Here is a 14928-nt window from a genome sequence, read left to right on the forward strand (position 1 = left end):
ATAGATATGGCGAGCAGAATGGCCTGTTTCCATGCTCTTTGACCTTTGTTCTTTGAGCTAATTGCACCAAGTATCTTGGTTTTAGTGCTTTCTACACGTTGTATGTATTCTGGGTTTGACATTAATTTGTGATTTTAATGTCAGATTAACAGACAGACAGTGTGACAGCTCAAGTTGTTGCAATCCAAAGTCAAGTTTATTGTCATACGCACAAGTGGATTTGTGCACTGGTGCAATGAAAAACTTGTTGCAACAGCAACAAAAGCACATAAACATTGGTTATACATAATTTTTAAAACACAATTAAGTGTTTTTTTTAAGAAAAATCACAAAGTCAATTTTAGTGCAACGTGGTCACGGTGTTGCTAAACTGTAGTGATTTGTGTTTTGCCAGTTGGTTCCAGAACAGAGTGGTTGAAGGGATGTAGCTGCTATTGAACCTGGCTGCGTGGGATTTCAAATACCTGTACATGCCACACGGTAGCTGTGAAAATATGACATGGCTCAAATGGAGGGGATCTTTGATAGATTGTGCTGCCTTGAGGCAATGCCTCCTGTAGACAATACCATTTATGGGGTAGGATGTGTCGGAGGTTTTTGGATGGAGCCCACTACTCTCTACACCTCATGTATGTTTGGATTTTCAGAAGGCCATTGACAAGGTGCTGCACGTGAGGCTGCTAAACAAGATAAGAGCCCATGGTATTGCAGCAAAGATACTAGCATGGATAGATTGGCTGACTGGCAGGAGGCAAAGAGTGGGAATAAGGGGGCATTCACTAAATGGCTGCTGGTGACTTGTGTTCTGCATGGGTTGGTATTGGGATCGCTTCGTTTCACTTTGTGTGTCAGTGATGTGCATGATGGAATTTGATGCCTTTTTGGCTAATCTTGCAGATGATTAGGAGAATGGGCAACAAAGTGACAAATGGGAATATAGTGTAGGGAAGTGTATGGTCATGCGCTTTGGTAGAAGGAATAAAGATGTAGACTATTTTCTAAACAGGAAGCAAGTTCAGGAATCAGGTGCAAAGGGACTTGGGAGTCCTCGTGCAGGATTCCTTCAGGGTAATTTGCTGGTTGAATTGGTGGTAAGGTAGGCAAATGCAATGTTAACATTCTTTTCAAGAGGACTAGAACAGAAAAGCAAGGATGTAATGCTGAGGCTTTATAAGGCTTTGGTCAGACAGTATGTGGAGAATTGTGAGCAATTTTGGGCCCCTTATGTCAGAAAGAATATGGTGACATTGGAGAGGGTCCAGAGAAGGTTCATGAGAATGATCATGGGAATGAAGCAGTTAACATATGAGGACCATGTGATGGTTCAGGCGGTGTACTCGCTAGAGTTTAGAAGAATGTTGGGGAGGTGAATGATCTCATTGAAATCTATGGAATATTGAAAGGCCTAGGTAGAGTGGACTTGGAGAGGATGTTTCCTATAGTGGGGAGTCTACAACCAAAGAGCACAGATCAGAATGGAAGGATGTCCCTTTAGAACACAAATGGCGAAGAATTTCTTTAGCCAGAGTGTGGCGAATCTTTTAACTTCATTGCCATAGTTGGCTGTGGAGGCTAAGTTACTGAGTATATTTAAAGTGGAGTTTATAGGTTCTTGATTAGTAAGGGTGTTAAGGTTATTGGGTGAAGGCAGGAGAATGGAGTTGAGAGGGATAATAAATCAGCCCTGATGGAATAGCAGCACAGATTTTATGGGCCAAATTACCCAATTCTACTCTTATATCTTTTGGTCTTGTGTTCAATGACAAGGTGAAACTCTTCAAGGTTACTGTTGTGTCTTCCTTATGAATGCATTTGGGCCCAGGGAAGGTCAACCGATTATATTAACACCCTTACTAATCAAGAATTGCTGCTGACTCTCCCCACTTAGAGCGACCAATGTAAATTGGCACATGTTTGCCTTCCTTCCCTTTCCTGAAGTCAACAATCAGCACTTTAATTATTTAAAGAAAGCAGCATTTCATTTTGTGTTTACAAAGAAATATTACAGAAGGTTTAATCTTTAAAAATCTTTGAAAAGGGTACTTTAATAATTGCCCACAGTCTACAAAGCATTTCCCCACAAACCAAGCTCAATGCTGTAATGTAGTTTTCATTTGCAAGAGTATTTTTTCCAACATGTATTCCCAATCCCAGAATGAAAACAAAAACACTCATTGACTTCAGTTTGATTTTTCAGCATTCTGAAATGCATAACTTCTGCACCTGTGTGACATATATGGAGTATTTTTAGAGGGTAATATATGTGACCAATCTTAAATCCAAGGAATTAAAGAGAATTTTCACTATCAGACCTGTTGTTACCAAGCATGAGAACTCAAACTTATGCTTGGGAAACAGCAAATGTTAAAGTATCACATAAAATGCATAAGATTTGGCAGGACTGAGAACTTAACAGCTGCCACTGAAAAGGAGCAGTTGACAAAAGCTGTACCCTCTGCCCTGTACTAATCTGTCTGCATTCTTACAATTTAACACCTGGAAATGAGAAGAAGTGGATTAATGTACCATTTAAACAGCTGTGGTTTGAATCTACCATATAATGTGTATTCTTAGAGTAAATGTTCTATGCAAAATGTAGTTGAATGAATGTAATTATGAATAATATGAAAAAAATGACAATATTTTGTTCATTCAGTTTGAACATCTTTCAACTTATCTTAAACTTCCTGGGAAAAAAACCTTCAATAATATGGACAAAGAGTTCTTAGGGAAGAGGAAAAAAGACCTCAACACATATTTGCAGGTAAATCTTTTGAGCCACTGCTATACAGTGTTTTAATTTTAAGGTTGCTGCTTTTAGAATTGTTCTATTTTGAAGTGATTTCAAGTAATTTCTGTATGAGATATTAAAAGCAGAACACAAGTCAAAATATATGACCAACTGCACAAATAGCATTGCTAATTGAAACATTTGAAACAAATAAACCAGATCTTGATTGATTGTAAAATGTAAGAAGATATTAAACTGTTTCACGAGTTCAAATCTATTGAAACCAAACAGCATAATAATTAGATTTCATTATCATAATAACCATTAATGTCTCTTTCAAGAAAGTTTATTGTAAATTCAAAATATTTCACTATTAAATGATTAAAACATAGTACTTCAAATCATTTTCTGCTTTTGTTTAGTTATTAATCAACCCTGAAGTGATAAAAGCTTGCCCAGCTTTGATACCATATGTTAATGACTTTCTGGAAAATAAAGCCTATAGCAAAGGAAAAGGTGATTTTGCTCGTAAGGTAAGCCTGCCATCTGTTGGCCATATTATATAATACTGCTTAGCAAAGCCTCTTTTTTTCATGTTGGATTAGTAAAAAACTGCATGAGACCTAGAGGGTGCTCTCCCACTCCCCCTATAGATAGCTATTGCCCAAGTGCACAGAGCAGGTTGATTGATTGAGATACAGCATGGAATAGGCCTTTTGAGCCCTTCGAGCTGTGCTGCCCAGCAATCCCCCAATTTAATGCTAGCCTAATCACAGGACAATTGACAATGACCAATTAACCTACCAGTCTTTGGACTGTGGTAGGAAAACAAAGGAAAATGAACCTGGGTCATTGATACTGTAAACCACTATGCCGTACCTGGAAATCTTCAGCAATACACAAAATACTGGAGCAACTCAGCAAGTCGAGTAGCATCCATGGAGTGAAATAAACAGTCGACATTTCAGGCTTCTGGCCCCCTTCCTTCCTGATGAAGGGTCTCTGCTCGAAATATTGGCTGTTTATTTCCCTCCAAAATGTAGAGGAGGCTATGGACCGACTTGTTGAAATGGGATGTTGAATTGAAATCTCCCTCTCCCCCCCCCCCTTTTTTTTGTGGCAGACAGAGCAAAAGCAGTCCCACTATCTATGTTGGCCCTCACTGATTTAGGGAAGACCATCCTGGGAGCACCGGATGCAATAGATGACTCAGGCAGACCAAAGGGTTCACCTGAAGGGACTATTAGGGATCCTGAACGGTAGTGAGGGAGGGGATGTAGGGTCAAGTGTAGCACTTGTCTCGCATGCAAGGATAAGTGCCAGAAGGGAGATCAGTTTGGAGGGACGAGTGGACAAAGGGAGTCATGTAGAAAGCAAACCCTACAGAAAGCTTCTCCACCAAGTGATTCTAGAGTGAACCAGGTTTGTAGCAGGCCCATGCTTTACATACTACAATGGTAAGTTGATTGTGTGCCATTTACACATGGTAAAAATAAAATCAAACATAAACACCTCAAATTAACTGAGCTTTTGATGTAAATCTTGCAAAGTTCATTTTGAGAGCACCGTCCCAAAGATTAGTAAAGCGTTCTGAAGTAGTTACAGAATCATATCTATCAATGAATGTTCTAGACTTATCTATCATCATCCCCGAGCGTTTTCTCCATCCACCTCATGTCCCCAAGCCATGCTGGTGAACCAGTTGAAATAACAAAGCACTATTCAGTAAGAACATATAATTTTATACAATAAAGGATATCCGTAACCACTGAGAATGACTTGGCAGCACACCACTGACAAAATGACAATCCTGAAGGATGTAGCTGTCAGGTTGGTGCAATTGGTGTTAAGAAAACCAGCATAATTAATAAATGTGTTTGATCTAGTGCTCACCACTTCTACCATTTATCTATGTTAATTATGGTAGAAATGCTAGCTACATTATAGAGTTGTGTTATCCTCGTGACACCAGTCATTTCTATTTTTTTCTATCACCATGCTAAATAGGATGTTTGGGAAGATAGTGCCTCACACAGAAACAAATCTTCAACCAATTAAGGTTAGGTCTCTGTGATATTAAAAAAGTTGATCTCATTCAAAATGCTGACTCAGTGAATGCCCAGCTAAAAGAAAAAATGAAGTACTATGGAGCTAATCTGCCCACTAACCAAGCTGTTCCATAATGACTACAACACTGGTATTCCCTCAACCAAATGGAAATCATGGAAATGTACAGTCTACAAAGTAGGGCAAATTCTGAAGCTTCTCACTATCAACAGTTTCATGATCATCACTGGCCAGATCTTGTGCATTACCCAACAACAGCAGATAGGTGAAGGGTATCCTGAACTAAAGAGCCTATTCAATTACCATACCACTTACTGCTTTCCATACCATCAACCATCTAGGAGCTTAAAGGTAGACACATGGGAATGCCACCATCAGTAAGTTGCTTTCTATGATCCACAAAGTCCAATTTCCTAATATATTACTAATTATGCCTGGTTATTGGGTTAAAACATATCCAACGGTACCATGAGTTACCTTAACTGCCCAGTTTCGATGTATACAAAAAATGTTATAGTTTAACCTGATCATTCATTACAAAAAGATAGGTTGACTTTTCATGAAGAGCCTTCACCAGTTATAAGTGAAGTATAAAGGTTGATTTATACTTGTGCGTGCCAGCTTACGCTGTAGCCTACGCAAGTGGGCTACGCCGTTGTGAGTATTTATACTTGCGCGTTGGTGTGTCTGCATTGCTCTGCAATTTCGCGCACATCACGCATGCACACACACCTGCCCGTGCAAGGCTTCATGGTCATGGTAGTCTTTCTCAGGGTAAACAAGTTTGAAGCGAGCGTCTTTTTTCGTAAAAGCGAAATGTGTCCTGCATAATTTCGGTGGTGTGTAAAGCTTTATGGAAAGCATTGCAGCCAGAGTTCCTTCCCTGCCCTTCAGTCGCCCAATGGGAAGCTATTACAGTGCAGGAGGAAATGTGATGCTACCAGGCGGACCACTCATAGTTGTTGCAGTCTGCGTTGCCACGACGCGTAGTTACATTTTGGGAGAGGTGCGCGTCAGGTTACAGCGTAGGGATCCACGTAGGCACTGCATAAGGTTCGCAGCCACACTGTACCTATGGCGTCGATTTGATGCACAAGCATAAATCAGTCTTAAGGTTGAAAATGGAATAATATGCCAAACGGGCTAAATGGGGAATAGGAAATTGGTTAAAATATATACATTTTTCTTTGTGTGAAAAGCTTTATTAATTGTAAGGTATATAATTTGACCTGCAGAATTTCTGTGAATCATGTCATTTTTTTAATATATTCTCTGCAACTTGTTTGTGTTTTGCAGATGGACACGCTAGTAAATCCCCTTCGTAACTCAATGAGAAATGTTTCAAATGTTGTGAAATCACTTCCAGACAGTCTGGCAGAAGGAATGACAAAAGTATCAGACAATATGGGCAAAATGTCTGATAAATTAGGACATGAAATTAAGAATACATTTTTAAAGGTATTCCGACAACACTTGTACTAATGTAACTATTTTAAAACATCTTAAGACACTTCACAATAAACTTTGACACCAAGCCAGATAGAGATACTAGGGCAGAACTCAATCAATGAAGAAGGCTGCAGGAAATATCATACTAGAGAAAGAGGTGGTGAGGTCTGGAGTAGAGAAAGTTCAGAATCAAGACACAGCTGCCACTGATAAAATGATCTGATTCAGGTATGCAATATGGCAGTGTGGCAGGAATCAGTGAGGATTCTTAAAACTTGGCACTGTAACGAACATTATTGATTTGGGAGATGTAAAGGTACCCTCAAAATACCATATTAAAAAATATTTTTCTTGCTTTAATTTTACTATTACAAATAAGAATAGCTTATCGAATTTTTTTTTTGTTGTTGTTGCAGGTTCCTCCTTTAAAGCCAGAAGAAGGTAGTGGACATATTCGTGTTTCTGCCCAACTGGATGATAATGTGCGTTATATTTTTGTGTTTAACATTATGGGAAATCAGTGAATCTTAATATTTGATTAACTTCTTTTTGTTCAAGGGAATTATTTTGCCTGTAGTTTTGTATTTATTCTATCTCTGCTGATGGAATGATGATTAAGCAGTGCTCTATATGTATCTAGGATCCTTTTTATTCACCATTCTTAAAACAATGGTTGTATTTAAAATTCACACGCGAGAGCAAAGGTTCCCAACCCTTTTTATGCCATGGACCAATATCATTAAGCAAGGGGCCTGTGGACCCCAGGTTTTGAACGCCTGCTCTAAAGGATTAGAGGACAGCAGCACAGCGAACAGAGCTGCTGCCTTATAGCTCCAGCGACCTAAATTTACTTGTGACCGGTGGTGCTATGTACTGTATGCTTTCAGTTTCTCTTTGTGGCTGTATTTGTTTCCAGTTGGTGCTGCACTTTCTGCCACATTCCAAAATGTGTGCAGATTGTTATGTTGGCTGGCCACTGTGGACTGCCCTTGGTGTGTAGTTGAGTGGCAGAATCAGTGGTGAGGGAGCAGCTGATAAAAATGTGGGGTGAATAAAATCAACATGAATAGGATTGATGTAAAAATGAATATTTGGCGTTCAGTGGAGGGCCAAGGACTCTATGATTACTGTTTCTTAAAATGTATAAATATTGAAATGTATTGCTGCTCATTGATTATGATGCCATCTCTGTTACTGTATGAGATGTATTAATTTAATACCTAGACACAATATTGAGAACATCATAAGTAGTGTTTTGAGAAATTGTCTCAGAATATGCAACTATTGATCAAGTCAATTTTAAACTTTAATTAAGTCCTAATTCAGCATTATTAAGAGATTTTTTAATACTTCAAGATTGATACTGACTTATCCTGAAACTTTTTACAGGTTGATGACAATATTCCTCTTAGAGTTATGCTGCTGCTAATGGATGAGGTATTTGATTTGAAAGAAAGAAATCACTGGTTAAGAAGGAACATCAAAAACCTTCTTCAACAACTTATCCGGGCTACCTATGGAGACACAATTAACAGGTTTGTTAACACCAAATTGTTTTCCCTTAATGCAAAATAGCATCGTATAAAGGGCTGAATGTTGTGTAATCTCAAACTTCAGTGCTATAAATATTGTGACAAAATAAGGCTTCAGTTGCAGTGAGTTTGACTAGTTCTGAGAAGGTGTTTTTGCTATGCTCAAGTAGTGACTGGTGCATTCTAGTAGGAACTAGCAGCATTATCCCATTAGAAGCAAAAGAGCGGCTTGTAATTTGGAGCAGTTCACATTGCTGGTTGTCTTCACAGATTGTTGCTTTGTTTCCTCACCCCTACCCTCCCCATTTCCACTCTCAAGTTTAGTGGCACACAACTTATTTTGGAGGAAGTTGGCTATCTTGAATCCTTTTATGCAAGCTCAAAAGTACAAGATTTCCTTATTGCTGGTGTTCTGACTAAGAAAGTCATTAGGAAGGAAAAGGTGAATTATGAAAGGAAGTTCACAACTAATATCAAAGGAGATGCTAAAAGCTTTAAGTATATAAAGGGTAAAAGAGAGTCGAGGGTAGATATAGGACCAATACAAAATGACACTGGAGATATTGTAATGAGAGATGCAGAGATGGCAGAGGAACTGAATGTGTATTTTGCATCAGTCTTCATAGTGGAAGACATCTGCAGTATACTGGACATTCAAGAGTGAAGTATGTGCAGTGAAAATTACAACTGAGAAGGTGCTCGGGAAGCTTAATGGTCTGAGGGTGGATAAATCTCCTGGACCTGATGGAATGTATCTTCAGAAGGAAGTAGCTGGAGAGATTGCGGAGGCATTAACAATGATCTTTCAGGAATCGATAGATTCTGTCATTGTAACGGATGATTGAAAATTGTAAATGTTACTCCACTCTTTAAGAAGGGTGGGAGGCAGCAGAAAGGAAACTATAGACCTGTTAGCCTGACATCAGTGGTTGGGAAGTTGTTGGAATCGATTGTTAGGGATGTGATTACGGAGTGGCTGGAGGCACATGACAAGATAGGCCAAACCAGCATGGTTTCCTGAAAGGAAAATCCTGCCTGACAAACCTACTGCAATTCTCCGAGGAAATTACAAACAGGGTAGACAAAGGAGATGCCGTAGATGTGGTGTACTTGGATTTTCAGAATGCCTTTGACAAGGTGCTGCAGATGAGGCTGCTTAGCAAGATGAGAGCCCATAGAATTTATAGGGAAGTTACCAGCTTGGGTGAAGCATTGGCTGGTTGACAGAAAACAGAGTGGGAATAAAGAGATCCTATTCTGGCTGGCTGCCGGTTACCAGTGGAGTCACACAGGGGTCAGTGTTGGGACCATTGCTTTCTACGATGTATGTCAATGATTTGGACTATGGAATTAATGGATTTGTGGCTAAATTTGCCGAAGATACAAAGGTAGGTGGAGTAGCGGGTAGTGTTGAGGAAACAGAGAGCCTGTAGAGAGACTTTGATAGTTTAGAGGAATAGGCAAAGAAGTGGCAAATAAAATACAGTGTTGGAAAGTGTATGGTCATGCATTTTGGTTGAAGAAATAAACAGGCAGACTATTATTTAGATGAGGAGAAAATTCAAAGTGCAGATATGCAAAGGGACTTGGGAGTCCTTGTGCAGAATACCGTAAAGTTAACCTACAGGTTGAATCGGTGGTGAAGAAGGCGAATGCAATGTTGGCATTCATTTCTAGAAGTATAGAATATAAGAGTAGGGATGTGATGTTGAGGCTCTATAAGGCACTCATGAGACCACACTTGGAGTACTGTGTGCAGTTTTAAGCTCCTTATTTTAGAAAGGATGTACTGTCTTTGGAGAGGGTTCAGAGAAGGTTCACAGGAATGAAAGGGTTACCATATGAGGAACGTCTGGCAGCTCTTGGGCTGTATTCCCTGGAATTCGGGGGAATGAGGGGGGATCTCATAGAAACAATCAGAATGTTAAAGGGCCTGAACAGATTCAATATGGCAAAGTTATTTCCCATGGTAGACGATTCTAGAACAAGAGGGCACGACTTCAGGATTGAAGGACGTCCATTTCGAACAGAGATGCAGAGAAATTACTCTAGTCAGAGGGTGGTTAATCTGTGGAATTTGTTGCCACGAGTGGTTGAAGAGGCCAAGTCATTGGGTGTATTTAAGGCAGAGATAGATAGGTTCTTGATTAGCCAGGGCATCAAAGGGTATGGAGTGAAGGCAAGGGAGTGGGGTTGACTGGAAGAATTGGATCAGCCCATGATTGAATGGCAGAGCAGACTCGATGGGCCTAATGACCTATTTCTGCTCCTATATCTGACAGTTTTATGGACTGCTTGTAATCGAGCTGCAACTTCCTGCAGTTTCCTACCACTTGTGCTGGGGAACCTGTGCACTGAAAGTATGCTGAATTAGACCTGTTTCAGGAAAATCCATTCATTTCAAGGGAATGGAATATTTTTTGTGGAGACCAGAGGTTTTTTCCAAGTGGGTTGAAAGCTTGCATGGCTTATTCAGTGTTTAAATGTTGTGAGCATCTGACATACATGAATGCCTTTGACAATTTTGTCAATGGTAAGCATAAGACTGTGGCATATCCAGCTGTCAAAACAATTTTGGGGATGTGACTGTTCTAATGCCCCCAATTCTTATTTTAATCGCTGTATTAAATTATTAAGCCAGATGGTTTGTTGCTTCTAGAATTCCAGCAAATGGAATATTTCAGATCTCTTTGGCAGCACCCTTCGCTTCACTGATTGAGCATTATTTTGAATTGTGATTGAAATTGGATTATATTTATTTATTCAGGATAAAAGAAAAAAAATGTTGTTCAGGAAGAGATTGGCTTAAGATCAGTATCAAAAGGAAAATATTTTGGTTTAAAAAGTATCTGTTATGTATTGTCAAATTAGGCATTTCCCAAATTCCTCGGAAAAAAACGCAATGACCAGAACATTCTTTCCTGGAGCACCTGGCAGTGAGTTCAAGCATTAATGAACTCATACATGAGTAAAGTTTCTTGCATACAAAATTGCTCACTGGGGCAGGTTGAATGAAACCGTGCTATAGTCAGATATTGCACATGACCAAAATGTTTTTGAAGTGCTGGGAGGTGATGAATTCATTGAAATATTTTTCAGAATAATTGTACAAGTTCTGTTATCAACTATGATATTTCACCATTTCTAGAAAAATAGTGGACCATGTTGATTGGATGACTTCACCAGAACAAGTTGCAGAAACTGTAAAGCGATTCAGGTATTCAACAGCGCATATTTACGCACGTTTCCTTTATTCATTTTTTTTGTTTCATAACATCTTGAAAATAATTGTTTTGCTTACAGAGATTCATTTTGGCCTAATGGTATCTTAGCAGAGACTGCACCACGCAGGGAAAAGTCTGTAAGAATGAGATCAAGAGTCGCAGCTAAAACTAAAATGTTAATGATCATGCCAGGTAAGATATTTCCTCATTCTCAAGGCCTCTTCAGTTATATTTTTATTGCACAAGTTAATGTGAGAACATTTAGTCAGGTGTGGTTGCTGATGAGTTGAGTGGAATATCATAGAATAATAGAAGACTTCTTCATAGAGTTAGGTTTGAGCTGTTGTGTTTAAAAGGACAATATCCTAATTTATAGTGGCATACCATCAAACTTTACTTATTAGTACTAAATGAGTTTGAGAGGCCATATTGATAATAGTGGAGAATTGGAAATATATTCTATTTTTAATCTGTATAGTATACATTGTTGAACTAGTAGGTGCTAACAAAACAGAATCATGTTACACATCTCCGATAAACCTTTCCTGCTTCCTTCAGAGATTTTTTCCCATTTTAGATTTACTTTAGGTTATTTGGAGCAGTGGAATATTTAAAGGAAGCTTGTGTTCCAATTATTACTAAGATTCTACCCTGTTGTAACATTCACTAATTCTATCTTCATGCCTTTCTTTCCCCAGATGAGCTAAAACATATTATTGGAGCTGAAACCACACGCAAGGGCATTTTACGAGTCTTTGAGATGTTTCAACATAACCAGCTGAACAGAAGATTGGTTTATGTGTTTCTCGAAGGCTTCCTTGAAACCCTTTTTCCACAGTATAAGTTTCGAGAGCTCTTCATGAAATTGCATTCTCGATCGCAGCGAATGCAAAGATGCAAACAAAAATCTCAGTCAGCTCAAGTTGCTTCCTCTCAAAAGAGGTGACGCTGCCAAGCATGAAAACTGTGCTTTGAAGGAGGATCTTAGGCACCTTCTCTAGTTCAGTCTATGTTATGGCAATTTCTCTGGGGCTCTCAAAGCTAAGTTCCAATTACAATGCCACCTTTGTACTAGCCTCCAGAGCCATGACTCAGTGGCTTACATTGGAAGACATTATTGTCTGCCGTGTTTGATTTCTAATGCACTTTCTTGCTCATAATGCCCCTGTGTATCATAAGTGATTTATATTTATTACCTGTTCATAGTTCATCAAGAAAATCTGTATTAATTTCTAATGGAAGAGCTGTAGATGCATGGTCCAACTGCTGCATCTTGTAGCTGTCTTCTTGTAAGTAGTTGCCATCTAAACCAATTGTACATCTTTTAAATTCTCTTGTGGACAGTTAGTGGGAGTAGCAGCAATATTGCCAATGATAAAGCAAAGCACAATTATAATGATTTTGCATTGGAATAAAACTGGTATGCATCCAGCTTGGAGACGATGAACTCTGCACAACTCAAAACATAAAACTGCATGATTTAGAGGATGTGATGGTTAATTAAAATTGATGTTAAAAGTAACATTTAGAGAGTAGAAATGTGAAAGAGTCTGAAGGTCCAAAATTAACATTCCTATTGACAGGAATGATCCTTTGGGATTTTGACTTAAATGGAAACTTGCTCACTGAACTGAATAATCCACAACTTTGGATTATCTTCCATCCCATTGCCTGCACTCCCCAAACATCTGAATAGAGCTTTTTTTGTGTACATGTCTGTGCTTTATCCATTATCAAGAAATTACTGAGCCGTGTATTTTCATACAACTGTAAAGCCTCCAGACATGATTGTAGATTTTAATGTACAGAGATTTTAATGTACTTCAAAGTCAGAATGTCCAAGGTAACAAGTGAGTGCTCTGATTAGGATTGATCAGAATAATGTTGCCACTAACAAATGTAATTGAAATTAGCCTTAAATGTCCTGTTTAAAAACAAAAATAGTTTTCTCGTTTTAATCTGACCAGACTTTTTTCCTGAATGCTGGTTTTTCACTTGTGCCACAGAAATAAAGTGCCCATTTCTGCAATTATCAGGAAAGTAAGATCTGTTAGATGCATTATTCTTAATTCTGACATATTTCTTCATGAAAACTAATTTAAGTAGACCCACACTCATACTTTGTACTGAAATTTTAATTTTGTGCAATATTTTCTTTAGCATATGTGTGCATCTAAATAATGAAAAATTTTTATGTTTTGAATCTTATGTTTAGCAGTCTTCTTAACCCAACAACTTGCATTCTGTTGTTGATGCATAAGTTTATTTAAAGACTTGTTTTAAAAGTCTTGGTTGTCACTCCTTGTAAGACTCACTTGTCATGGATGAAAATTCTTCATCCGAGCACAGCTTGTAAACTACAGGGGGAACCTAAGAGCACATGGTAAATAGCTGTTAATGAATTTGTGCATTTCATTGTACAGTGTCAACGGTGTGCCTAATTGTACTGTCAACTTTTTCTTATTTCTGTAATGAAAGAACAAATATCAATCAGAATGTCTTGGTGGTTTTTAATAGACTGAAGAAGAAATCTAAATTTTCAACTTTACTTTAAGCTATTAAATTGTTCAATAGGACAGATGAAAAGTATCACACTAAATAAAAGTATTAATTGAAATATGGTTTTTGCTTGTGTTTTCATACATGTTCATAATCTAAAATTTATCAATGCTTAAAACTTCAGAATAAATTGTCTAGTTATATGCTATACTTATTGTGCTTTTGTAACCTTCCCCAGAGAAAACTGACTTATCAGGCATTGGAAAGGAGGATTATATAAACACGATTTGGCTTTGTGAAATTTATATTTTTTACATATTTACAATAGTCTATTTTTCTTTAGAGAAGCAGAAAGACTCAAGTAGTCTTTTGAAGGAACTCTTAGTTTTATATATTCAACAAATTTGCAAATTGACAGAAGTTTTAATGTGGAAATTGTTTTAGTTTTTTGATATATACATTTGAATTTGAGAAGCTCATTTTTTGGTTTGCTCTGATTATTTGTTAGTGTACTAAACAACGAAAAATATTTAGTACTGTAAATTTGAAACAGACTTTTATTTATACTGTTAGTATATATAAGTTATTGGAGAATGATTCCATGTTTAGCTTTTTTAACCTTTTGCTACTTCAGTGTCCAATAATGAAACTTATGAAAATAATTTTACAATGCCGTATTGCACAAACTTAGTTTTTAAAAAACACCTTCCTCCTCCTCTTGAGTGTGCTGATGTTTCACAACTAATGAATATGAATAAGCAGAGCAAAAGCTGTACAAGTTTTGAATGCAGAAAACTTTCCCTTCTGAGCATCGAATGAGAACATAGATGAAAGAGATGCTGTAATCTGGAGAGAAAATACAAAGTGTTGGAGGAACTCAGCAGTTTAGGCAGCATCTGTGGTCTAATCCTGGCTGGGTCTTCACCATTCCCTCTGACCTTTCCCCTTCTGAGACGGAACGTTCAATCCTCAGCAAGGGCCTTACTTTTTCCCCCTTCACCTGCACCTCAGTGAGTTTCGCGCCTGGCATGATGCCAAGTTCTTCTTCCATTGGCTCCATCTCCAAGCCAACATCTTTGGCAAGGATTTCCCACCGCGCACCAATGGCCCGTTCTCTCGTCTCCAAACCTCATCTCTTCCTGAACACCCCGCTCTGGATCTTTTCATCTCGAATTGCCGACGAGACATCAACAGGCTCAACTTCAGCATTCCCCTCTCCTCTTCAAACCTTACCCCCACCGCTCCCCCCCCCCCCCCACCGAGAGCACTACCTTCCACTCTTTCAGCACCAATCCCAACCTTATAAAATCCAGAGACATAGGATGTTGTTGCAGTGTGGTGGACTGACCTCTAGCATGTTGAGACCAGACAGCACCTCTTCCCTGGTAATACTCCCCAACTCTTGGCACTATATTCATGCACCAAT

At 38.5% G+C, this 14928-nt stretch overlaps 1 protein-coding gene across 4 annotated transcripts in view; it reads left to right on the forward strand.

The window, feature by feature from the left end:
* The window catches only part of snx13 (sorting nexin 13), a 207579-nt gene extending 193986 nt beyond the window's left edge, over positions 1–13593 (forward strand). For 3 of the 4 annotated variants that reach the window (XM_072253372.1, XM_072253373.1, XM_072253374.1), the window contains 8 exons: positions 2657–2764; positions 3154–3264; positions 6095–6256; positions 6664–6729; positions 7637–7782; positions 10928–10996; positions 11083–11195; positions 11702–13593. In XM_072253372.1, the coding sequence (XP_072109473.1) occupies positions 2657–2764; positions 3154–3264; positions 6095–6256; positions 6664–6729; positions 7637–7782; positions 10928–10996; positions 11083–11195; positions 11702–11949 (1023 nt within the window). In that variant the 3' untranslated portion in view covers positions 11950–13593. Of the gene's footprint in view, positions 1–2656; positions 2765–3153; positions 3265–6094; positions 6257–6663; positions 6730–7636; positions 7783–10927; positions 10997–11082; positions 11196–11701 lie in introns of those variants that run through there. The other variant, XM_072253376.1, reaches the window with a different exon arrangement.
* The last annotated feature ends 1335 nt before the right edge of the window (positions 13594–14928 follow it).

The sequence above is a fragment of the Mobula birostris genome, chromosome 3 (assembly GCF_030028105.1).
Source record: "Mobula birostris isolate sMobBir1 chromosome 3, sMobBir1.hap1, whole genome shotgun sequence".
In the NCBI taxonomy this organism is placed as follows: domain Eukaryota; kingdom Metazoa; phylum Chordata; class Chondrichthyes; order Myliobatiformes; family Myliobatidae; genus Mobula; species Mobula birostris.